This window comes from Mesoplodon densirostris, chromosome 18 (genome assembly GCF_025265405.1).
Source record: "Mesoplodon densirostris isolate mMesDen1 chromosome 18, mMesDen1 primary haplotype, whole genome shotgun sequence".
NCBI classification, from domain to species: domain Eukaryota; kingdom Metazoa; phylum Chordata; class Mammalia; order Artiodactyla; family Ziphiidae; genus Mesoplodon; species Mesoplodon densirostris.
The window spans coordinates 36728237-36752450 of record NC_082678.1 but is presented as its reverse complement, the minus strand read 5'-3'; the positions used below and the strand labels follow the sequence as shown (position 1 = coordinate 36752450).

General features: G+C 53.5%; 1 protein-coding gene across 1 annotated transcript; it reads left to right on the top strand.

Annotated features, from left to right (window-relative positions):
• The first annotated feature begins 2028 nt into the window (after nucleotides 1–2028).
• On the top strand, nucleotides 2029–22838 carry LOC132478478 (multidrug and toxin extrusion protein 2-like). Its single transcript, XM_060081635.1, has 17 exons — nucleotides 2029–2154; nucleotides 2980–3081; nucleotides 3298–3366; nucleotides 4038–4186; nucleotides 4842–4884; nucleotides 7663–7707; nucleotides 7880–7977; nucleotides 8344–8441; nucleotides 9292–9405; nucleotides 9721–9788; nucleotides 10656–10764; nucleotides 11404–11479; nucleotides 11762–11831; nucleotides 20410–20542; nucleotides 20613–20707; nucleotides 21718–21808; nucleotides 22618–22838. The coding sequence occupies exons 1-17, from the start codon at nucleotides 2032–2034 to the stop codon at nucleotides 22836–22838; spliced, it is 1704 nt and encodes a 567-aa protein (XP_059937618.1). The 5' UTR covers nucleotides 2029–2031.
• Nucleotides 22839–24214: the final 1376 nt, after the last annotated feature.

Sequence of the window (24214 nt, the reverse complement as noted above, 5' to 3'; positions counted from 1 at the left end):
GACCCCAGTGTGTGTTGGGGGCTTGCAGTGACTCTCCACCCCCACCATTCCCAGGACCTGGTAGCTTTGGGCCCTTCTTCCCTGTGAGGGTCCTCAGCAGGCCTGAGCCCCTCACCGCTCTGCCCTCGTTCAGGGTCGGGGCATGGGGAGGGGGACGGGAGGGGAGAGGATGGAGATGGGACAGAGGAGGGGGGCGGGTCCTAGAAGCTGCAGGGTCTCCAGCTCCTCCCATCAGGAGGTGGACGCCGCTTCCTCTTGTGAGCGTGGGCCAGCCCTGCGGTTAGCGATGGCCAGCAGTCAGAGGTGACCTGTGAAACTTCCCAGCTGGGTGTTTACATGGATGCGGCTTCCTCTTGCACTCCTGGAATGTTCCCTCGTTGGGCCAGCTCCACGCCATGAGATGCCAGGCTGCCCAGAGAGGTCCCGTGAAGGAAGACGGGGCCCCAGCAGAGTGCCCACTGACCTCAGGCATCCACGGTGGACCATTCCACCCAGGCGAGCCTTGGGGCAACAACGGACACATAGACACAGGTGCAGTAAAAGCACTACCCAGCTGATCCCAGCAACCCACGTGATATAAGTGGTGGCTGATTTAAGACACTTAAGTTTTGGGTATACAGGTGATACCATTTTTTTATCTGTTCAGCATCCCATCCTTTGGGGGAGCCAGCCTGGCCCCCTCCAGGTGGTCCCCAGCCCCCCTCCTTCCCACCCTTTCCCCTCTGTTGCCACCACAGGTTGGCTCTGCCCCGGTCTTCCAGAATCTCCCTCTGGGGCTGAATGTGTTTGGAGCTTAATCATCTCGTGGGCTTGCCTTTAAAAACCCAGATTTCCTCATTCTAGCTGCTCAGCTTCCTTCTAGATCACGTACCCCTCTCCCCACTCCCTCCACACCACCTCAAGTTAGTTTCTCCTGTTTCCACTAAGGAACCACGAATGACACAAACGTTGGCCGGAGGGAGGAGATGGGAGGCCGCTGTGCCCTGGGCCAGGGGCTTGGGGACAAGTTCTCACCTGAGAAGGGAGAGGTTCCCGAGGCCCTGGGGTCCGTGGCCCTGTCGCCGAGAGCCGAACTGCTGATCGTGTCCAGTGGGGGGTCTGCACAGCTGCCCCTGACCGCGGCGGGCCGTGGAGAGGGGCTCGCTGACCCCACAGCTCTCACCCGGCTGCGAGATGACACGTGGGGCTGGTTGGCTGCTCAGCTCTGACACTCCGTGCCGGCGCCCCTGGGCTGAAATCCTGGAAAACTGAACTGGGGGCAGAGCCCACAGGCGCTGCATGTGGCACTCGCTGAACTTGCAGTCACTGCAACAAGAGTGGGGTGTTCGCTGGAAAAGGCTGGAAGCGGTTGTTTGAAAGACAACACCTGGGAGGCCTGGGAAGCCCCCAACCCGAGGGAGCAGTTCCCCTGCTGGTGGGCGGTCAGGAATTCCCACGGCCCTGCTTGCTCCCAGGAGGCTCCGGGCAGCGATCCCGAGAGTAGCCTGGGGACAGAGAGCCTCCGCAGAGGGAAATGGAAGACGTCGTGGGTTTCCATCACCATTTGGGAGACAAGGACCTGCGCTCCGGACGATGAGTGTGCCCTGCAGGCCGGTCCACTGAATGCCCTCCGTCTGGGGGCCAGAGAGCAGTTGGCCCCTCGTTAGAACTGGCCCTGGGCGCCCCCTCCACCTCACCTGCCCACCGGAACCTGGCTCTGCCACCCGGGAGTGTGAGTCTGTGTCTCTTCATCTGGGCCTGGGAGTCCTCAGGGCCCCCCAGGCCCGCCCACACCCGTTCCTCCTGGGCCTTTGCTGATGCCCCCCCGGGAGGGGTCAGCCTGGTGACTCTGGGGGCCCAGGGCTCTGTCATGTCTGGGGCCAGTGGGCCAGGCAGCACGTGGGCCGGGGGGCAGGGCCGGTCCCTTGGGTGGCGATGGCCCCTCCTCCCAGCCTTTACTCATTAGCCAGGCTGCGCAGTGCCCCGGCCGGCTGGGCGAGGCTGGCTGCGTGGGTGCTCTGACCTGCGGCGTGGCTGCTGCCCGGGCTCGGAATGGACGGCCCCCGGGACCTGGTTCCCCCGGACCGAGGGAGCCGCTGCCCTGCCCTCCGCAGGCTGGTCCCCGTCGGCTTTGGGGCCGAGGCGAGGACGCTCTTTGTCCTTTCTGGACCCCTGGTAAGGAGGCGGCGGTGGGTGGAGGGCCGCCATCCAGGCATGACGCGAGGGCCAGGCAGGGGCTGCTCACGACCTTGCCCAGAAACTGCCCCTGGTGACCGTGTCCAGGTGGCCCCCCGACCCCTTCAGCAGCGGGCAGCCCCCCTCCTCCCGCCCCCGTCAGAAGGGGCAGGCGTGTCCTCCTTCGGGAACCCCCGGGAAGGCTGGGCTGAAAGCCGAGAGGGCGAGTGAGGTCCCCTGCTGCGGGAGCTGGGGGTCCCCTCTGGGCGTTTGCAGGAGAAGGGCGGCCTCTGCCTGTGTTATTTCCAAAGGGAAAATGGCTGAGATGCATTTTTTCCTGACCGTAAAGACTAATAAATATGTGTTCGCTGTAAGAGTTTCAGACAACACGAAAAGTTAGAAGAAACTTCTTTCTAATCCCAGCCCCTGGACAGAGCCGTTCCTAAGGTTTTGGTGTCTTGAAACCCGCTCCTCTGTTTGTGCGTGGCCTGACGAGCTGGTGACGATAGCATCGCCAGCGGTACCCTCTCCAGCCCCTGTGCTGGGTGCTGCTTGGCGGGGAGACTGGGGCTCAGGGGTTGACGCAGTTGCGCAGCGGGGGATGGGATGGGACCCGGGCCTCCCGTCACCCAGCCTGGCTGCTGCAGCAGCCTCGGCCACATGCTCGCTGCCCCGCCCGCTTTGGGTGACTTGCCCTGTGGCCTCTAGGGGCTTTTGCGGGTCTTTGCTCAGCCTCGCAGGGCCTGGAGAGCCTCTCTGGTGGGGCTGGGCTGTGAGGGGTCGGCAGGACCGAGGGGGCCCTTGACCGTGGCCACCGTCCTCCAGTTCCTCTTCCAGATGCTGAACTTCATGACGTACGTTGTGAGCACGGTGTTCTGCGGACACCTGGGCAAGGTGGAGCTGGCAGCAGTGACCCTCTCGGTGGCCGTGAGTACAGCCAGGGCTGCAGGGACCTTCCCCCCTGGGCTCCGGGGAGAAGAGACAGCCTAAGGGCACAGCTGGACCTCAGGGCCTCGCCCAAGGCACACCACACGGCTCAGGCAGGGCCAGGCTGGGTCACGGGCTGCTGGGCAAGCGCCCAGGCGCAGGGCCCCCCTCGGGCTCCGCCTGACAGACTGCGCTCTCTCCTGTGTGTGCCTCCAGTTTGTCAATGTCTGTGGAGTTTCCATTGGATTCGGCTTGTCCTCGGCCTGTGACACCTTAATGTCCCAGGTAGGTGGGCCTCCGAGAGCCGGGCAGGGGCAGAGCCAGTCCCTCAGCTGCTGCAGAAATGGTGGGGCCGGGGGCCCACCTGAGGCCCCTTAGTGTCCCCTGGATCTGGGAGCTCATCAGGCCCTGGGCGGGGCCAGCTGTCCCTGGCACCCCCACCCCCACGGGCCACGTGCTGCAGGGACCAGACCCTCCCCTTGAAAAGAGCCCGGGCAGCCCGGCGAGAGAGCCATGGAGGGAAAGGCAGTCCCCTGATCTCGAGTGCGAGGGCCCCACGGACGGGGCCTCCTGCTCTCGGGGGCCCACAGCCCAGCTGGGCTCAGCTCCTGGGGTCCCGGGCTCACGGTGGGCCTGGCTGCCGCTCACCCCCAGGGAGACTTGGCAGGTGCTCTCGCGGGGGGGGGGGCGGGGAGCGATGCCTCCCGCATCGGGAGCTGTTGGCGAGCCGGCACGATGGGTGGACGGAGGCTGGAGCTCAGAAAACAGCTGCTGCTGTCCCTTTGTGAGCCGGCCGAGCCCCCGCAGGGGCACCCGCACCCCCCGGGTGCGATGGAGGGCTGCCCCACCCCGCCCTGCCAGGTGCCTGCGGTGCCAGCCCGCCCCCCAGCCCTGGCAGGGCCCCCGGGGCAGAGGGCAGGTGCGCGGGGCGTGGGCGCTGACCCGCTGTGTTTCAGAGCTTCGGCAGCCCCAACAGGAAGCACGTGGGAGTCATCCTGCAGCGGGGTGCGCTGGTGCTGCTGCTGTGTTGCCTTCCCTGCTGGGCGCTCTTCCTCAACACCCAGCACATCCTGCTGCTCTGCAGGCAGGACCCGGCCGTGTCCAGGTACCCCGGGGGGGGGGACCCCTGGCGAAGCCCACCCCCGGGCCCCGCGCTTCTCTGGGTCCCCAGCCGTCGCGAGTGCGGCCCCTCTGGGGACGTTGCGGGGTTGCTTTGGAGCTTCTCCCGCGCAGCGTGCTGCTCCAGCCGTGGCCAGCAGGGGGCAGACCAACGGCCAGTTTTAACTGAGGCGGAAAAGACAGGATTTGCATGGTGTTTGCGTTTGTGTTCCAGCGTGTGGTTGGAGCCTCAGAGATGCTTTCTGAAGAAGTGAAGGGTGCACCACCCCAAATTCTAAACAGTGGAAACAGGACTGAGCCCAGCTTCTTTGTTATTAATTTTAGATTTGCCCCCTCATGGGAACACCTTGCTCGTTTTATATTATGCGTGCTGAATTTGGTTATTTCTTGATGTGATAGAACCTTTTTTCCCCCTTACAAACCATACGTCACCCCGAATTCAAGTTCCCCAGCCCTGAGACCCTGTGGTTGGGTCCTTGGGCCCCTCCTCCTGCGCCTTCCTAGCACGTGGTGGCAGCCTCCCCTGACCACTGAGGTTCCACTTGACTTGGGGGTCTTGTCTCAGGGGTAAAGCCTGCTGAAGCCTCTCCTCACACCCGGGGGCACAGGCTGCTCCGCTCAGAGCCCTGGTTCTCCCGCAGGCTGGCCCAGGAATACGTGCACATTTACATCCCAGCACTCCCGGTAAGTCCTCTGCTGAACTTGGGGAGGTTGGGCCCACACTCCCCGAGATTCTGGCTTTTTGCCTGTCTCCCCATCAGCTGGGGAGGCCATCAGCCCTCATGCTGGCGGCCGAAGGGGCCAGAGAAAAGTTCTCATTTTCGTTGGTGCAGATTGAACTTTTAAAAAGTAGCATGGGGACTTCCCTGGCAGTCCAGGGGTTAAGACCCTGCACTTTCGTTGCAGGGGGCACAGGTTCAGCCCCTGGTCGGGAACTGCAATCCCACATGCCGCGCAGCAAGGTCAAAAAAAAAAAAAAAGAAAAGAAAAAGTTAGTACAATATTATTATTTTTTTAAGTAGCACAACATGTTTTTCTGATTAGAAAACCATTTATGGGAGAAATTCTGGAAAGCCTAGGGAAGAAAAATTTCAAATCTGTAATCCTACCACCCAGAGAGAACACAGGTTAATCCTTATCTCCAGGATTATTTCTCTTCATGGGCATGTGTGTTCAAACATACAGACTCATGCGTAGTGTGAAACGGGGCCAATGTGTGTATGTTGTATTATAACCTACTTTTTCCCTTTCAAATAAATACGTCATTAGTCTCTTGATATGATTAAATAGCCTTCCACAATATCCATTTCAAAGGCGATGTAGTATCCCCTAGTGCCATAATTTATTAACCAATCCCTACATGTTAGGTATTTAGGTTGTTTGCAGTAGTCACTATTATGAATTAGATTGAGATAAACATTCTTATAGAAAAATCTTTGTGAACATCTGGAATGATTTCCTTAAGATGCGTTATTGGAATTAGAGTTGCTCTGTCAATGGCTTTTGATGCCACTTTGTACCAGTTCTACCCCCAAGAGCAATACTCTCATCAGCACAGAGTATTATTAAAATTTTTTTTCCAATTAGAAATAAGTTATTTTAACATGCATTTTATTGCTAATGAAGGTGAGCATTTTTTCATGTGTTTGTTGATCAGTTGTTTTCCTTCTGTGAATTGTCCATATCCTTTGCTTATTTTAGTGGGTTCATCTTTAATTATTTTAACTCTTGTTAAATAATTTCTTAACACTTTGATATGTCACAAACATTTTTCAGTTTTTCACTTGCCTTCTAATTTTCGATACTTTTGACTTAGAGTTTTTAACGCATACGTAACAGTCCCATAAATCCCATCCTTTATGACATCTGTCTTTGGGCTTAAAAACAATGAACCCATTGTAGAAGCATTTGCCTATATTTCTTCTGAACCCTTTCATGGTTTCTGTCATTACATTTAAGACCGTAATCTAACAAACTTTTTCTAAGACTCATTGAATATTCTCTCCTTTCTCTGTTAATTTATTAAATACTAAATAAGCAGTCCATCCACTCCCATCAGTTTCTGAGATTCGAGACCCGCCCAGTGGTCTGTGTGTCCACCCCCAACCCATTGCTACACTGTTTGATTTGCTGTGGTTCAGTGCACGTGGTACCAGGTGGCAGTGCTGTTTCGGGGGAGTCCATCTTCTCATCTCCGGTCCCCCCTATCTTCCTCCGCACACCAGCACTGGGGATAGAGCTCTTAAGGAGGGGGCTGGGAAGGGGGCGGGGCGGGGTGGGGTGAATGCGTGCGGGGTGCCCACAGGGGATGCCAGGCCTGACAGGGAGCCCCAGCCTCACCCTCCTCCTGTCTGGAAGGCCAGTGCCATGACCTCTTTGGGGCCTGGCCAGCTCCACATTTCTTCTGTATTGTGGAAACCACCTGAAGAGTCTGGTTTTTCTCCTCCGAGCCTTTGGCTCTTCAGACTAAGGGAAGGTATCTTGTCAAACAGGGCCATTGGGACTGTGTCAGGGGGAAACATCACGTTATCACTGTGGCAGCAACTTTATCAAATAAACAAAGTCCCTCCTGTACAATGGTGCTGCAGAGTTTAACTACCAATAAAATAAGAATCATAATGACTCTTAATGTTTACATGATGCTTACCTAACTCTTGGAGCACTTAAATGTGTCAAATACTGTTTTGTAAGCACTTTGCAATATTAACTTTGTATATGAATGTATGTATAAATAGTAAGGATTCACACGCGTGTTATTGTCCCCTTTATAGGTGAGGAAACTGAGGCACAGAGAGGTTAAGTAACTTGCCCAAGGCCACACAGCTCACAAGAGGCAGAGCCAGTGTCTGAACCCAGCTCCTCGCTCTTGCTGACTGTGCAGTGCTGAAGAGAGGCGGAAGGCTGAGGGGAGGGTGCGCAGGGGGTGCAGGCCCCGAGCCAGGCCTTGACAGAGGGCAGAAAGGACAGGGCGGTGCCCCCGACACACACACTGACGCACAGGCCCTCACTGTCCTCGGCAGACAGGGAAAGGCCCACCACCCCTGTGGGGTCTCCACCCTCCTCTGCAGAGGCTGCTGGTGCCACATCCCTGGGTGCACCCCGCTCCCTCAGTCCAAGGCCGCCCCCCTCTAGATCCTTGTCTCTGGCGGCTTGAGCCAGGCCCAGGGTGTCCCGACCTGTGGGTTTGGGCTCTGGGGGCCCTTCTGTGAGCAGGCCTGGGTCTCCTTCCTCAGCGGGTGGAAGGCCTGGCCGGCAGCCAGGAGCCCTGCGGCTCTCAGGCCACCTCCCTGTGGTCCCAGGCCGGGGGCTGGAGCGCAGGTCAGCACACAGCCCATCTCTGGGGTCCCAGAGGTACCGTGGTGAAGCAGTTGCTCCAACTCTTCTAAGAAGTGTCTGTTAGTGTTCGTCTGGTGGTGTTTTGGTAGTTGTTGCTTACTTTGTGTGTGTGTTTATTTTATACAGGCAAATTTTCTTTACAGCCTGCTGGCCAAATATCTGCAAAATCAGGTACGGATCCCTGGCTGGAGCTGCCCCCAGCCCTACCCTGTTCCAGTGGGCAGGGGTGCCCGGGGTCCCCTCTGCGCTTTGCTCCATCCTGATCGCCACACAGGGGCCCTCGAGGAGCTGCGTGTCCCCAGCCTCCGTCCATCCCCCTCAGTCTCACCGTCATCTACTTCAGGGCATCATGTGGCCCCAAGTCCTCAGCGGTGTCGTGGGCAACTGCGTCAACGGGCTGGCCAACTACATCCTGGTTTCCGTGCTGGGCCTGGGGGTCAGGTGAGCACCGGGGCTGGGGGCCGCAGGGGCCTGGTCAGGAGCCCTGCCCATGGAGTGCCACCCCTAACCGGGCAGGCCTGTCCCCGTCACGAGAAGGACTGCGGAGGCTGCCCATGCGGTCCAGCATCGGGGGGTCATGGGGAACTGGGGGCTGCTGTTCCCTCGGGTTCTGGGGACCCACTGCCAAGGAGATGGGATGAAGAGCCGCTGCCCACCCAGCCCGGCCTGCCCGAAGAGGCCCAGAGTGGGTGCCCCCCGGGTGGGGCCCATCCTGGGATGGGGTGTCAGCAGAGCCAGGCCTGTGGCCCTCCCCGCCCAGTCCCGGACTCAGCTGTGGCCCCAGCCCTGCCCTCCCTGCTCTGTTAGGGGCTCGGCCTGTGCCAACACGGTCTCCCAGTTCACCCAGGCCGTCTTCCTGCTGCTCTGCGTCGTGAAGAAGAAGCTGCACCTGGACACGTGGGCAGGTGTGAGGGCCGCCCTTCCTGGGGGCTGAGCGGGCAGGTGGCAGGCGGGGTCCCAGCTGCAGCCCGTTGCAGGAGGCCTGGCCCAGGCCTGCCCGCACGTCCCTCAGGGCGCCCCCCCCCACCCGAGGCCCTGGCTTCCCCGTCCAGTGTGCCATGGGGCAGGGCCCTGCTGCGGACAGGCCCAGGGGAGCTCTCTGCCGGCTCCCTGGTCTCAAGATGGAGACTGGAGGAGCAGCACGGGTGGTCGGCGGCGGCGGTTCCCACGTTGCTCGGTGAAGCTTCACGACACCTCGTTAGCCCCGTTTATTTACGTGGAGGAAGCTGGTGCAGAGAGGGTTTGTCATTTGCCCCAAAGGCCAGAAGTGGGACGTGGTGGAGCCTGGACTGAACCCGTTCCCAGGCCTCAGGTTCGGAGCTCTTGGCCCCTGAGACCCAGCCGCGCGGCCAGTGAGCTCCTCTCCCAGGCGCTTCAGGAACAGTTTGGGCCTAGTCCCTCGTGGCTGCACAGCCCCACCTGCCTCGCGAAACCGTTTGGCACCTTGGTGTCGTGCAGTCCTCCCAGCAACACTTGGGGGGAGGAGGACTAAAATTTTCATACGAGGAAACGGGGTCCAGAAAGGGCGGGGCGGTTACCCAAGACCCTCTGTTGTCACAGGCTCGCAGCCTGAAGCACCAGGGGCGCAGGCCAGGCATCCTCCTCCCACCCCAGCCCCCTCGAGCCCCCACCAGCGCTGGGGCTGCTGGCCAGCCCCCCACAAGCTGCCAGGTGCCCGGGCCGAAGGCAGGGGGCGGGGCAGGGGGCGGGGCCGCAGGGTGGACCGCGGCTCAGCTGGCGGGCCTCTGCTCCTAGGCTGGTCCAGCCAGTGCCTGCAGGGCTGGGGCCCCTTCTTCCGCCTGGCCGTGCCCAGCATGCTCATGACTTGCATTGAGTGGTGGGCCTACGAGATCGGGAGCTTCCTCATGGGTACGTGGACAGCAGGGTGCAGGGAGCCGCGTGGGCCGCCCCCCAGCTCAGGACCCCCTCCCCGGGATGGGCGGTCCCCCAGCCCGGCACGTCTCCCCACCGGGCCGTGAGCTCCCGACACTGCCCGGCGTAGGCCTGGCACTGAGTGGGCGCCCGGGCGTGGTGGTCAGTCAGCGAGGGAGTGAGGTCCCGCTGATGCGTGAGCAGCTGTGGGCATCGCCTGGCACGTCGTGTGCTCATCAGCGGACTCGGTCCAAACAGCCAGGGCTGTCGGCTGGCCGGCCAGGCACTCACCACGTCCCCCACCACCCCCAGGCCTGCTCAGCGTGCTCGACCTCTCTGCCCAGGCCATCATCTACGAGGTGGCCACTGTCGTCTACATGGTGAGGCTCGATGGGGGCGCCTTCGCCATGCCCTGCCCCCAGCCCGGCCCCCTGACGGCCTGGGGGTGTCAGAGGAGGGGGGGCTGTCCCCTCAAAGGCTGTCTCTGTCTCCCGAGGGACCCTCTGGACCTCCTGCACCCACCAGGCCCAGGCCTTGCCAGACACACGTGGCCCACGGCTGCTCCGTTGAATTCACGATGTTGCAATTGTTTTGAATTAATTAGCACCATTTAAAATAGGGAGATTGCACATCACAATCTAGATATTTGCATTTTTTTGAAAAATGGGACATGCCATTTAGTAGTGAGCCCACGTTCCTGTGCACCCCAGCTGGTGGGCGCTGGGGGACAGCGGCCCTCGTGAGGGCATTTCCTTGCGTCCACCGTGGTCCCCGCAGCTCCTTTCTCTCCCCCGGACATGTGGGTTGTCCCATGTCACTCGTGTAGCATCTGCCGGCCTCCTGGGGCATGCAGTCTGTGACCCTAGCTTTAATCAAGGGAGTTGCAAAAATCTACACGCACTAAACTAATTTATAAGGTGATTCTTGTTGTTATGGATGGCTTTTGCTGAATCTTGTCTTCTTACAGGGAACATTTCTAACATAGTTAGGACCACATCCACCTCTTTAACACGCGTTTACTCGTGAGTTTCTGGCAGCGCGTTGATTTCGGTTGCCTGTGATGTCTGATGCCCCGGCCCGGTGGGTTTGGCTGGCCCTGGGTAGCCCACCCCACCTCCCAGGTCTCAGCCTGTCGCCAGCAGCCTCGCGGGTCCCGCCCCCCTGGGACACATCCTGCCTTCCTCCCTCTCGGCCCCCGGGGCAGGAGGGGGGCTCTAACCACCGCACCTTCTTTTCTCTGATCCCAGATTCCCATGGGGCTCAGCATCGCGGTCTGTTTCCGAGTGGGGACGGCCCTGGGAGCCGCAGACACCGTGCAAGCCAAGCGATCTGCCATCTCAGGCACCCTCTGCACGGGTGGGTGGGGTCGGGACCTAGCCAGGGAGGGAGGGCCTGGGAGCCAACAGTTCACCTTCCAAACCTGTCATACCTGCCACGTGGCCTAGAGCAGCCCCTCTGACGAGCAGCAAGCCTGCTGTGCCCCTTCCGCTCCTTCCCTGCCACTGGGGTTCTAGGCTGTCAGTTTCCATCACTTAGTGCGACTGGGAAAGCCGGTCCTCCTTCGAGCCTGCCCTGCCGGCATTTCCAGGAGCTTGGGACCTGCCCATCCCAGCCCTCAGAGTGGCCCCATCTGTGTCCATCCTCCTGCTTTCTGTGGCTGCCAGGCTCAGCTCACCTCCTCATGGAGAGCAGTGGCTCTCAGGCTTCAGCCCTGGGGGTGGGGTAGGGGTGTGTGTGTGAAAACACAGAACCCCACCTGCCAGAGTTTCTGACTCCATAGGTCAGAGGTGATGGTCTGAGAATATGCATCCTCTAACCAGCTACCAATGATGATGTTGCGGCCGGTGCAGGGACCCCACTCTGCGAACCACAGGAGGAAAGGCATTTCACACGTGGTGCCCTCCTTACCAGACCACAAGCGAGGGTCTTAGTCCAAATGAACGTGGGGTGGGGCTGGGCAGGTGGAAGCTGGGCTGTGCCTTTGGTCTCTTACAGTTGGCACCTCGCTGGTCGTGGGCACCCTGTTGAGCCTCCTGAGGAATAAACTGGGCCACATCTTTACCGATGACGAGTAGGTAATCAGTTCTCTCACTCACTTCTGGGGATGCCAGGTGCTCCGCAGCTGGTCCCCAGAGACGCCCCCTCTACCGCTCACCTGTCGGTAGACAGGGCACCAACCGAAGGGCAGGGCAAAATTTGGGGGCTTCTCGGGGGAGACGTGTGTCCCCCAGACACAGGGAAACTCAGAGACAGGAGCATCAGTTACGTTGGCGTGGGGCAGGGGCAGGATAGAAGGGGCACGAAGCGCACTCCAAGGATACGCTCGTGTCTTACCGCTCCCGTTCTCCCGCAGGGAAGTGGTCGCCTTGGTCAGCAAGGTCCTACCGCTCTACATCGTCTTCCACCTGTTTGAGGCAGTCTGTGTGAGTCCTGCTCTGACCCCCCCACGTTCACGCACCCTCCCCGAGGCCGGTCAGGGCTGTGAGCGTTAGCTCACCGCTTCGCAGAGAGGGCTGACCGGAGAAGAAGGGCCCGACGTGTCTGCTCATGTTGGTTCTGTCATTCAAAATGATGAGCCCCCTTCTGCTGTGCGATTCCAACATGCCAGAGATGCACCCAGATGAGCAAAATGCTGCACACCGGCCCCAGCGTAAAGTCACTCATCCGTTCCTTCCTCATTCCCCGGAGCGGGGGCCAGGAGCAGTCGCGCCAGTTGCCAGAGCAAAGGGTCACTTCGGAGGAGTGGGTCAGCCCAGGGTACAGCGGGCCTGACTTTCTGCTCCTTTGATCGCTAAAGGGCAGGTCCCATTTAGTGCAGGTTTGAATTATGTGAACTTTTAAAAACGTGGCATAAAGAAAGCAAGCACTTAAGTCTCATTTGATGAGCAGAATTTGAAATTCTGGGTCTTCCTACTTCACATCTCGGGGCGTGTGAATCTTTCAGGAAGGCATCCCGAGCGTAAAATCCACATCTCTTCATGGAGTGAGGGCTTAGCTAGCAGCACAGAACACTGGGGCAAACACCTGCACAAGAACTATTATCAACTCTTATGGAAAATAAATAACCTTGGGAGAAACTATTCGTGGAGGATTTTTCCAGAAGCCCCAATACTCTGCCCAGTTCCCTGTATGTTCCAGGGCTGGCCTTTGCATTTAGCTGGGCAAATAACCTGGAGCACATTTCTGACCTCAGCAGGACCGCTTGCTCTGGACTGGTTTTCATCATCAAATCCATGGCTTTTACCGCAGAACATTAAGAGAAACTATCTTATGGATTCTGTTATTGCTTTTGTCATGGGCTAGTGTTAAGGACACTATTATTACTTTTTCTCTAGCTCCAAGGTGAGGCCACAGCTGAGAGATTTCTCCTGCAATGTAAGGTCGGGGAGTGCTCTGGCTTCTAAATGTTCTGAAGGCAGCACCTCACCGTTTCAGTTTGCCCACCAGGGAACCCGAGGCAGACGTACAGTTAGCAATTGCGAGGGACCTTAGAGCTTGTGTATCTGCATCTATCACCTTTCCCCCTGGCTAGATCTATATCATTCTTTTTTTTTTAAATTAATTAATTAATTTTTATTTTTGGCTGCGTTGGGTCTTCATTGCTGCGCGCGGGCTTTCTCTGGTTGTGGCGAGTGGGGGCTACTCTTTGTTGCGGTGCATGGGCTTCTCATGGCGGTAGCTTCTCTTGTTGTCGAGCACAGGCTCTAGGTGCACGGGCTTCAATAGTTGTGGCACGCGGGCTCAGTAGTTGTGGCACGCAGGCTCTAGAGCGCAGGCTCAGTAGTTGTGGAGCATGGGCTTAGTTGCTCCACGGTATGTGGGATCTTCCCGGACCAGGGCTTGAACCCGTGTACCCTGCATTGGCAGGCGGATTCCTAACCACTGCACCACCAGGGAAGACCCGATCTATACCATTTTTTTTTTTTTTTTTTTCTTTTTGCGGTATGTGGGCCTCTCACTGTTGTGGCCTCTCCCGTTGCAGAGCACAGGCTCCGGATGCGCAGGCCCAGCGGCCATGGCTCACGGGCCCAGCCGCTCCGCGGCATATGGGATCCTCCCAGACCGGGGCACGAACCCGTATCCCCTGCATCGGCAGGCGGACTCTTAACCACTTGCGCCACCAGGGAGGCCCTACCATTCTTAATTTATGTGTTCCATAGACCTAATCTTTATTTTATATTTTTTATAACTTCTTGAGTTATAATTTACGTACCATAAATTCATGCATTTTAACATAAGTCAGTCCTTTAAAATAAATTTATACTTGTGCAGCCAGCACTGCAATCCAGTTTTAGAATATTTTCATTACTCCCCCAAAATTCCTGGGGCCTGTTTTGAAGTCACTCCCTGCTCCTATGGCCAGCCCTAGGCAATCCACTGACTTGCTTTCTGTCTGTGTGAACTTGCCTTTTCTGAATATTTCATAGACATGGAATCATACAGTATGTAGTCTTTCGTGTCTGGGTTCGTTCACTTAGTGAAATGTTTTTGAGGTTTGTCTATGTTGTAGCATTTTTCAGGACTTCATTTCTTTTTTGTGGCCGACTGATGGTCCATTGTGTGGCTGTAACATGTTTTGTCTACCCATTCATCAGGTGATGAGCATTTAGGTGGTTTTCAGTGTTGGCTGTTGTGACTAAGGCTGCTGGGAACATTCACGTACAAGTCATCATGTGGACGTATGTTTTTGCTCCTCTTGGTAGAGTCCTAGGATTTGAATTGTTAGGTTGAAGCATAAGTTTGTTTGTTTGTTTGTTTGTTTATTCATTCATTCATTCATTCATTCATTTGCGGTACGCAGGCCTCTCACTGTTGTGGCCTCTCCCGTTGCGGAGCACAGGCTCCAGACGCGCAGGCTCCAGACGTGCAGGCTCAGTGGCCATGGCTCACGGGCCTAGCCGCTCCGCGGCATGTGGGATCTTCCCGGACTGGGGCACGAACCCATGTTCCCTGCATTGGCAGACGGACTCGCAACCACTGCGCCACCAGGGAAGCCCCATAAGTTTATTTTTAACTTTCTAAGAAACCATTAAGCTGTTTTCCAAAGCAGCTGTACCATTTTACATTCCTACCAGCAATATATGAGGATTCCAGTTCCTCCCCCTCCCTTGCCAATTCTTGGTTTTGTCTTAAAACTTTAAAAACAGATTTTATTTTTAAGACCAGTTTTGGGTTTACAGAAAAATTGAGAAAATACAGCGAGTTCCCATAAACCCCTCTCTCTCCTCCTTTCCCCTTTTATTTACATACGGTATTAGTGCAGGATATTTGTTTAGTTATGAAAGAATATTGATACATTATAATTAAGTCCATAGTTCTCCATAGGGTTCATTGCTGGCATTGTACATTCTATGGATTTTGACAAAGGTATAATGACATGGACCCACCATTATAGAATCATACGAGATACAAACTACTATATCTAAAATAGATAAACAACCAGGTCCTACTGTATAGCACAGGGAACTGTATTCAATATCCTGTAATAAACCATAGTGGAAAAGAATATATCTATATATATATATAGATATAGATATATCTGAAGCACTTTGCTGTACAGCAGAATCTAACACAACATTGTAAATCAACTATACCTCAATTAAAAAAAAGAATCATGGGAGTTCCCTGGTGGTCTAGTGGTCAGGATTCGGCACTTTCATTGCCGTGGCCCAGGTTCAGTCCCTGGTCAGGGAACTGAGATCCCACAAGCGGTAGGGCCAAAAAAAAAAAGGAATCATATGCGTAATTTCACTGCCATAAAAATCCTTTCTGCTCCCCCTGTTCATTCCTCCCCTTCTCCTGCTGTCCCCCTCCCTCACCCACTGGCCATCACTGATCTTTTTATTGTCTCTGTAGTTTTGCCTTCTCCAGTGTCTTATAGTTGGAGTTAAACAACATGTAGCCTTTTCAGATTGGCTTCTTTCATTTAGTCATGTGCACGTAAGGTGCCTCCACTGGGTTTTTTCATGGCCTGACAGCTTGTTTCTTTTTAGCACTGATGCTTCACTGTCTGGAAGGACCACATTAAAGGGCATTGTGGTTGCTTCCAAGTTTGGCCAATTATAAATAAAGCTGTGAATATTATTGTGCAGGTTTTTGTGTGGACATAGTTTTCAACTCTTTCTGCAAATACCTGGCTGCATGATAGTTGAATAGCATGGTAATATTATGTTTAGCTTTGTAAGAAATTGCCCAACTGCCTTCCAAAGTGGCTGCACCATTGTGCATTCCCATCAGTAATCAATGAGAATTCCTGTTGCTCTGCATCCTCGCCAGAATTTGGTGTTGTCAGTGTTTTGATCCTAGTCATTCTAATAGGTGTGTAGAGGTGTCTCATGGCTGTTTTAATTTGTAACTTCCGACTGACACGTAATGTGGAGCATCTTTTCATACTCCTGTTTGCCATCAGTATGTCTTCTTTGGTGAGGTGTCTGTTCAGAGCCCTTTTTTTTTTTTTTTTTTTTTTGCGGTACGCGGGCCTCTCACGGTTGTGGCCTCTCCTGTTGCGGAGCACAGGCTCCGGACGCACAGGCTCAGCGGCCATGGCTCACGGGCCCAGCCGCTCCGCGGCATGTGGGATCTTCCCGAACCGGGGCACGAACCCGTGTCCCCTGCATCAGCAGGCGGACTCTCAACCACTGCGCCACCAAGGAAGCCCCCAGAGCCCATTTTAAAATTGGCTTGTTCTCTTATTGTTGTGTTTTAAGAGCTTTTGTATAGTTTGTTTGTAATTTTTATTTTTATTGGAGTATAGCCAATTTACAATGTTGTGTTAGTTTCAGGTTTACAGCAAAGTGATTCAGTTATACATATATACATTTTAAAATGTATTCTTTTCCATTATGGTTTATCTCAGGATATTGAATATAGGTCCCTGTGCTATACAGTAGGACCTTGTTGTTTATCCATCCTATATATAATAGTTTGCACCTCCCAACCCCAAACTCTCAGTCCATCCCTCCCACACCCCCCTCCCCCAATAATTCTTTATATGTTCTACACATAAGTCCTTTATCAGGTATATGATTTGCAAGCCCAGGCTGTGGCTTGACTTTCATTTTCTTATTTATTTATTTATTTATTAAAAATAACTTTTATTTTTATTTTTGGCTGCGTTGGGTCTTCGTTGCTGCGTGCGGGCTTTCTCTAGTTGCAGCGAGCGGGGGCTATTCTAAATTGTGGTGCGTAGGCTTCTCGTTGCGGTGGCTTCTCTTATTGTGGAGCACGGGCTCTAGGTGCACAGGCTTCAGTAGTTGTGGTGCGTGGGCTCAGTAGTTGTGGTGCACGAGCTTAGTTGCTCCGCGGCATGTGGGGTCTTCCCGGACCAGGGCTTGAACCCATGTCCCCTGCATTGGCAGGCAGATTCTTAACCACTGCGCCACCAGGGAAGCCCCCTCATTTTCTTATCTTTTGAGCTGCAAAAGTTTGCGCTTTTAATGTAGGCCAGTTTCTCATTTTCTTTTCTTTTATGGCTCACGCTTTTGCTGTCATATATAAGAAATCTTTGCCTAACCCAAGGTCACAAAGATTTTCTCCTATGAATTCTTCTAGACATTTTATAGTTTTAGGTCCTACACTTATGTTTATGATTCATTTTGAGCCCATTTTTGTGTTTGGTACGAGGTAAGGGTCTAAGTTTATTTTTTTGTGTGTGGATATTCAACAGTCGTAACACCATTCTTGGTGTGTGAAAGGCTATTACCTCCCCAGTGAATTATCTTGGCACTTTGGTCAAAAATCAATTGGTTGTAAATGTAGTGATTTATTTATAGATTCATAATTCTGTTTCATTAATTTATATGCCCATCCTGTACCAATACTACACTGTCTTAATTACTGTAGCTTTATAGTGAGCTTTGAAATAAGTTAGTATAAATCTTCCAACCTTGTTCTCTCTTTTTCATTGCTTTTGTTTTTCTAGATCCTTTGCATTTCCATATGTATTTTAGAACCAGAGTGTTAATTTCTACTAAAAAGCCTGCTGGGATTTTGAAAGGAATTGTGTTGACTCTGCAGAGCAATTTTGGGAGAATTGTCATCTTAATAGTATTGTTAAAATGGACATGGAATGTCTCTCCGACTAGTTAGATTTTCTTTAATTTACCTCAGCAATGTGCTGTAGTCTTCAGTGGTCAAATCTTGCACGACTTTTGTTAAATTTATCCCCAAATGTTTTGTTCTTTTTGATGGTATTATGAATGGAACTCTTAATTTCATTTTTAGGTTGTTTATTGCTAGTTTATAGAAAGATAATTGATCTTTGTTTATTGATCTTTTATCCTGTGACCTTGTTAAACTCATTCTAGTACTTTTTGGTGTGTGGAGTCTGTAAGATTTTCTCCATATAGGATCATGTCATCTGTGAATAAAGAGTTTTACTTCTCCCTTTCCAACTGGCTAAACCTCCAGTACGATGTTGAGTGGAAGTGGCAAGAGCATACACCCGTGCCTTGTTCTCGATGTTAAAGGGAAAGTATTCAGCCTTTCAGCATTAAATATGTTATCTGTAAAATTTTTATAAATGCCCCTTATTGAGGCTGAGGAAGAGCCCTTCTCCTAGTTTGAAACATTTTCTCATGAATGCGTGCTGGATTTTGTAGAGTGCTTTTTCTGTATCTACTGAGATAATCATCTGGTTTTGTTCTTTATTAATATGGTGTAATTACATTAATTGATTTTCAGATGTTTTACCTTGCATTCCTGGGATAAAACCCTCCTGATCATGGCATATATCTTTTCTAATATATATCACTGAATTTGGTTTCCTAGTATTTTGTTAAAGATTTTGCGTCTACATTCATGAGAGATACTGGTCTGTGATTTTTATCTTTTCCTTGTGATATCTTGATCTGGCTTTGGTATCAGCATATCATTGGCCTCCTGGAATGATTTTGAAAGTGTTCTCTCCTCTTATCTATACATTTTGAGTTTGTGAAGGATTGGCATTATTTCTTCTTTAAACATGTGATAGAATTCACCAGTGAAGCCATCTGGGCTTTTGTCTGGCTTTTGTCAGAAGATATTTTAACTAATTTAATTTATTTACTTGTTATAGGTCTATTCACTTTCTATTTCTTTTTTAAAAAATTTATTTATTTTATTAATTTATTTTTGGCTGCATTGGGTCTTTGTTGCTGTGTGCGGGCTTTCTCTAGTTGTGGCAAGCGGGGGCTACTCTTCGTTGCGGTGTGCGGGCTTCTCATTGCAGTGGCTTCTCTTGTTGCGGAGCACGGGCTCTAGGCACGCGGGCTTCAGAAGTTGTGGCACGTGGGCTCAGTAGTTGTGGCTCGCGGGCTCTAGAGCGCAGGCTCAGTAGTTGTGGCACACAGGCTTAGTTGCTCTGAGGCATGTGGGATCTTCCCGGACCGGGGCTCGAACCCGTGTCCCCTGCATTGGCAGGGGGATTCTTAACCACTGTGCCACCAGGGAAGTCCCTCACTTTCTATTTCTTGTTGAGTTTGTTTTAATAATGTTTGTCTTTCTAGGAATTTATTCACTTCAACTAAATTGTCTAAATCTTTGGCATGAAGTTGCTCATAATATTCCCTTACAATCCTTTTCTTTAGGGAAAGTAGTAATGTCTCTCCTTTCATTCCTAATTTTGGTAATTTGTGTCTTCACTTTCCTGTTTTCTTGGTCTTATTTTACCAAGGTCAAATCCTTAGTAAGTGTTCATCAGTTTCGTGGATCCTATCAAAGGACTAGAATTTTGGTTTCATTGATTTTCTCTGCTGTTTTCTGTTGACTGTTTCAATTAATTCCACTTTAATTCTCATTATGCTCATCCTTCTGCTTTATTCAGGCATAGTTTGCTTTTCTTTACTGGTTTCTTAGGGTGGAATATTAGGCTACTGATTTGAGACCTTTCTTTTCTAATATGGGTGTTTAAAGCTATACATTTCCCTCTAAGTATTGCTTCAACTGAATCTCATAAATTTTGATATATTGTATTTTTTTCATTCAAAATATTAAAAAATTTCTCTTTATTTTTTGACCCATGGGCTGAGAAGTGTGCTGTTTAATTTCCAAATATTTGGGGGTATTTCCAAAATTCTTTCTGGTAGACATCTCTAATTTAATTCTGTTGTGGTCAAAGAACATCTTTTGTATTAATCCAGTCTTTCTAAACATATTGCGAGTGCCAAGTCATAACCACTAGACCACCAGGGATCTAGATGTACTGAGGCCTGTTTGGTGATGTACCATAGGTCCATCCCAGAGAGCAGCCTTTCCCCAAGGACTGCTGTTCTGTTTAGTCTTGCCTGTGATCCTGTCTCCTCCACAAACTGCAGCTGCTGTCTCTGCTCAGTTTTGTATTTTGTTTCTTTTGTTTTTATTTTTAAGCTTAGCTTCCTCGGGGTCACCCCTATGTCTGCATAGCTCAGTGTTCAGCCAGTTACTGTTTGGGGGGGGATGCTCAGGCACCTCTGACCGCTGGTAGGGCTTCCGTTCTCTGCTGAAGGAGCCGAGTATGGGCCGGGGCCTACGCAGAGTTCAGGCTGTTTTCAAGTCTGCCCCAGCTTTTACTTTCTTCTGGATCCTCCTGCCCAGGGCCTTGAGAAGGAACCAGCCCCACCTTTAGCACAATGGGACCATTTCGGCCTTCTAATCTCAGGAACCGTAAAATAATCCACGTGTCTTGTTTTAAGCCACCGTTTGTGGTAACTTGGTGCAGCAGCAACAGGAGACCTACACACAATCTGTATGAAGCGAGTTCAGTTTCCCAAGCCTGTGGGTAGTCCGTCACCAACTTCACCTTCCCTCTCCAGGGAGGCAGTCTAGGTGTCGACCGGGGCTCTGGAGTTGTGTCTGAAATGCAGCAGCTTCTGCGTGACCCCGCGCAGGTCCCCACTGGGAAGGAAGGGGGACGAGGGCCCATCCTGGTCCCATGCTGTGAACTTAAACGAGGCCATGCCCCGTAGATTCCCGCGGAAGCTCCCACTGCTGAGACCCCCGTCAGCCTCAGCGTCACCAACCCCGGTCCCCTCTGCCTCCCCGCAGTGTCTCTACGGTGGGGTCCTGAGAGGGACCGGCAGGCAGGCCTTCGGGGCCGTTGTGAACGCCGTCATGTACTACGTCGTCGGCCTCCCGCTGGGCGTCGTGCTGACCTTCGTGGTCGGGCTGGGGATCACGGGTACGTGGAGTGGGGGGAGGCGGGGCGCCCCGGGCGTCATCAGATGCTCCCACTGTCCCATGTCCTGCAGGCCTCTGGCTGGGCATGCTCGCCTGTATCTTCCTGGCCGCCACGGCCTTCATCACCTACACCGCCTGGATGGACTGGAAGCAGGCTGTGGAGGAGGTGAGTACTGCTCCCCCAAAACGCCAGGGGCGCACCTCAATGTCTCCTGTCATGGAGACGGTGCACTGTCAGCGGCGCCCCATCCGGGTACCACCCCAGACCCACAGAGGAAACCTCAGCAGCCCGACAGCCAAAGGCCAGACTAAAGCCAACGGCTCAGTCGAACTCGTCTGAACACGGGTGAGCCCCGAGGGTGCTGTGACCTTGGAAGAGGCGATGACAGCACCCCGTCACCATCCTCTTGGAAGAACTGAAGCCGGGCGGACTGGCACTTGCTTGTCAGAGGCATTAAAGCCACAGCTTAGGCTGCAGGCTGAGCGTGGAGGGGGTGCTCTCAGACCGAATCCCCGCAGAGTGGGGGTTTGCCTTCGCATGTGGATCCAGTCCTCCTGACGCCTGAGACAACGGATTAACACAGCTCTAAAACACCACCCCTGTAAAGTCCCCCAGAAGGGTGAACACGGGCAGACCTCGCTGTACTGCGCTTTGTAGATGCTGTGGTTTCTACAAGTTGAAGGTCTGGAGCGAGCCCACGTTGAGCACGTCTGTCGGCGCCATTTTCCCAACAGCATTTCTCACTTCATGTCTCTCTCACGTTTTGCTAATTCTCATCATATGTCAGACCTTCTCATTATTATCTGCTTTATGGGGAGGTGTGATCACTGATCTCTGATGTCACTATTGCAAAAGGCTGATAACCTGCTGAAGGCTCAGGTGATGGTTAGTATTTTTCAGCAAAGAGGCACTTTTTAACTGCGGCAGGGACAAGGCTTTTTTAGACATGATGGTATTGTGTGCTTAACAGACTCCAGTGTCATGCAAACATCACTTTTATATGCACCGGAAAACCAGAAAACCCCTGTGAGTGGCTCTGTTGTGACATTCGCTTTATTGCAGTGGTCTGGAGCCTCCGAGGTGTGCCTGTGTGTGACCACGTCCTGCTCGGCCTGCAGGGCACAGTTGAGGCCGGGGTGGACAGCAGGCCGACCGGACAACTCCGTCTCCTTCAGGTACAGAAACGTGTGGGGCTGCCGCCCCAGGCCGCTGAGAGCACAGCCCCCAGCCTCAGACCCGGGCCTGAGAGAGCAGTCGTATCTTCAGGTAACGCTGCCCCGCGTGCGCGGGTGACGGGGAACCACGCGAGCCCCAGCTGCCTTTCTTCCTCAGCGTGACAGTGACGTCCGTCCTAACGCCAGGAGGGTGACACTAACGTCCACTGTCTAAGAGACCCCGGGAAGCAGGCCCCGTCCCTCCCCAGCCTGGGGGGCAGTGAGCCTCGGTTCCATTTAGATGAGGGAGCGGGTTGAGCGCTTAGGTCTCTTCCCCGTCATCCTGCAACTGCAAAGGCAGGGGATGAGGTCGGAGCACGGGCTGTTGGACCCTAGAGCGTGTCGTCAGCACTCACCTCCAACCCAGGTGGGAAGCCTGCAGGCGTGGGTTGGGCAGGCCAGCCTGGCTCGACTCAGCAGCGTGCGGGCGCTTCCCGCCGACCCCCCGAACCCCACCAGGTGGCCGCTCTGCTGTCCCGGGGCGGGCGCTGGTTATCACGGCCCAAAGCCCCAGTTATCCCAGTGCCCGTGCCTCGTCCTGCGGTGGGGAACCAGCTGCAGACTCTATGGGCTTCACTTGTCACGAGGGAACGTGCAAAGGCAGCTCGACTAAGCATTTCATACGTGCCCTGAGGTCACTGGTGAAGGTTAGGCAGCACACAGGCTCAGACAGGCGCACGCGTCTGATCTCATCTCATCTTAGCGATAGCCTTTCCTGCGCATCCCACGTACTTCTCTCCTCTGTCGTGCCGTAGAAGAAAGGCGGGCGTCTCCTGCTGTGAGGGACAGGCGTCGATCATGCACCTCCAAGCCACCCCCCACCCCACCCCCATGCTAAGCTGGCCCCGTTTGCCTCTGCAGTGGCTACAGGCAGCTACCCTGGCGTGACCCTGACAATGTACTCAAGGCCCGAGGCCCATCTGGACCTCTTCGGGACTCCAGAAGCAGCCCCACCCCTGCCAGCTCCCCCTGGCAGACTGTCGGCCAAACAGCTGGCCATCCGCCGGGGGGCTGCTCTGGGGGCAGTGACGGGCACGCTGGTAGTGGGGCTTGTCATCAGGGTCCTGACTGCCAGGCCCTAGCAAGAAAGGAAGCAGAGAGTGGCTGCCCACCCCACATCCTCAAAAATAGACCTTTAGCCGGTGCCTCGTGTGACGTAACGGGTCTGAATTGCGGTTAACTGCTCTTTAGAAGACCTCAGCTGCCCGGAAGACGAGGCTCCTGGGGCTGCTACCATTATTCAGTAACGTAAATGGATTCAAATTGGAGATTTCAAATCGAAACAAAATGGCAAATGCCACTGTTACATTAAGAAGTGCATATTTCTAGGCTGAGTCTGCTGCCCAAGTCTGTACACAAAGCCTTTGTGAAGCTCTGGAAAGGAGGCCAGCAGGCCCCGTGCAGAGACCCCCATCTGCATCCTGCCCATGTACCCTCCGCAGATCCAGGTGCCATGAGGCCCCGACCAGGGCTGGGCTGGTCACTTTTCCTTCAGTCCTCTCGTGGCATCAGCATTTTCACGTATCACAGACCTTGAGAAACACCTTTCATACAGTAGCAATAAGATATAAACAAGGGCAGCGAAGCCCAGATCGTTAGGCCATGTGGCCTCAGGGTGGAATCTGATGCTGATCCAAATTCTAGGATGCTTTTGAGGCCTGGGACTAGTGACCATTTCTGGGCTCCAGGCCGCACTGGGCAGCCTGGCCTCTGTCATCATCAGTCCCTTCAGCATCAGTAGCTATAAACACACCCACAGACAAACAGATTTATTGATCAAGGTCAATAGGAAAAAAGGATGCAGAGTGCAAACCCTGGTTCTGAAGAGTCAACACGCTATGGATCCTCCTGCAGGCCCTCCGCCCACAGGAAGGCAGAAGCCTGCATCCTCATCTGTGACACGAAGACAGCTTCTGCACCCAAACACAATGACCAGGTACAGAGCACAGAAAAGTCACGTCATGTGTCCTAAGGTTGAGAGGTATTGAGGAAAAATGACTCCATGCTCAAGTAAGTTTGGGAAACAACACACACTGGCACTTCAAAGGTTCTGTAGGCCTGGGATCTTTAAGATGCTGGTGTGCTTTACAAACCCCTTCTAGGCAGGGTCGGCAGTGGGGCCAGTTTTTGTGTAAAACCTTATGGGATTGGTGTCTCGTGAACATGCTTACAGAAATACTTGTTTTGGGTCAGCAGGTGGGGAAGGAGGATATAGTTGGGGGAAAAACCCCTATCTACTCTATAGATTATTTCAAAAAACAACCCACAAATGACAGAGTAAAACTTGAGAAAAATCTTCTTGGCTGAGAACTTAAAATGAGAAAAAATCAGTTAAAGAAAGCTGACCAACACCACCTTTGATAGATAAAGGCAAAAAAATGGATTTATAGTTGGAGAAAACTTGTGGTCAAAGAATTGTCTCCAATGGGATATCCGAAAACTAAGAACATTATTACAA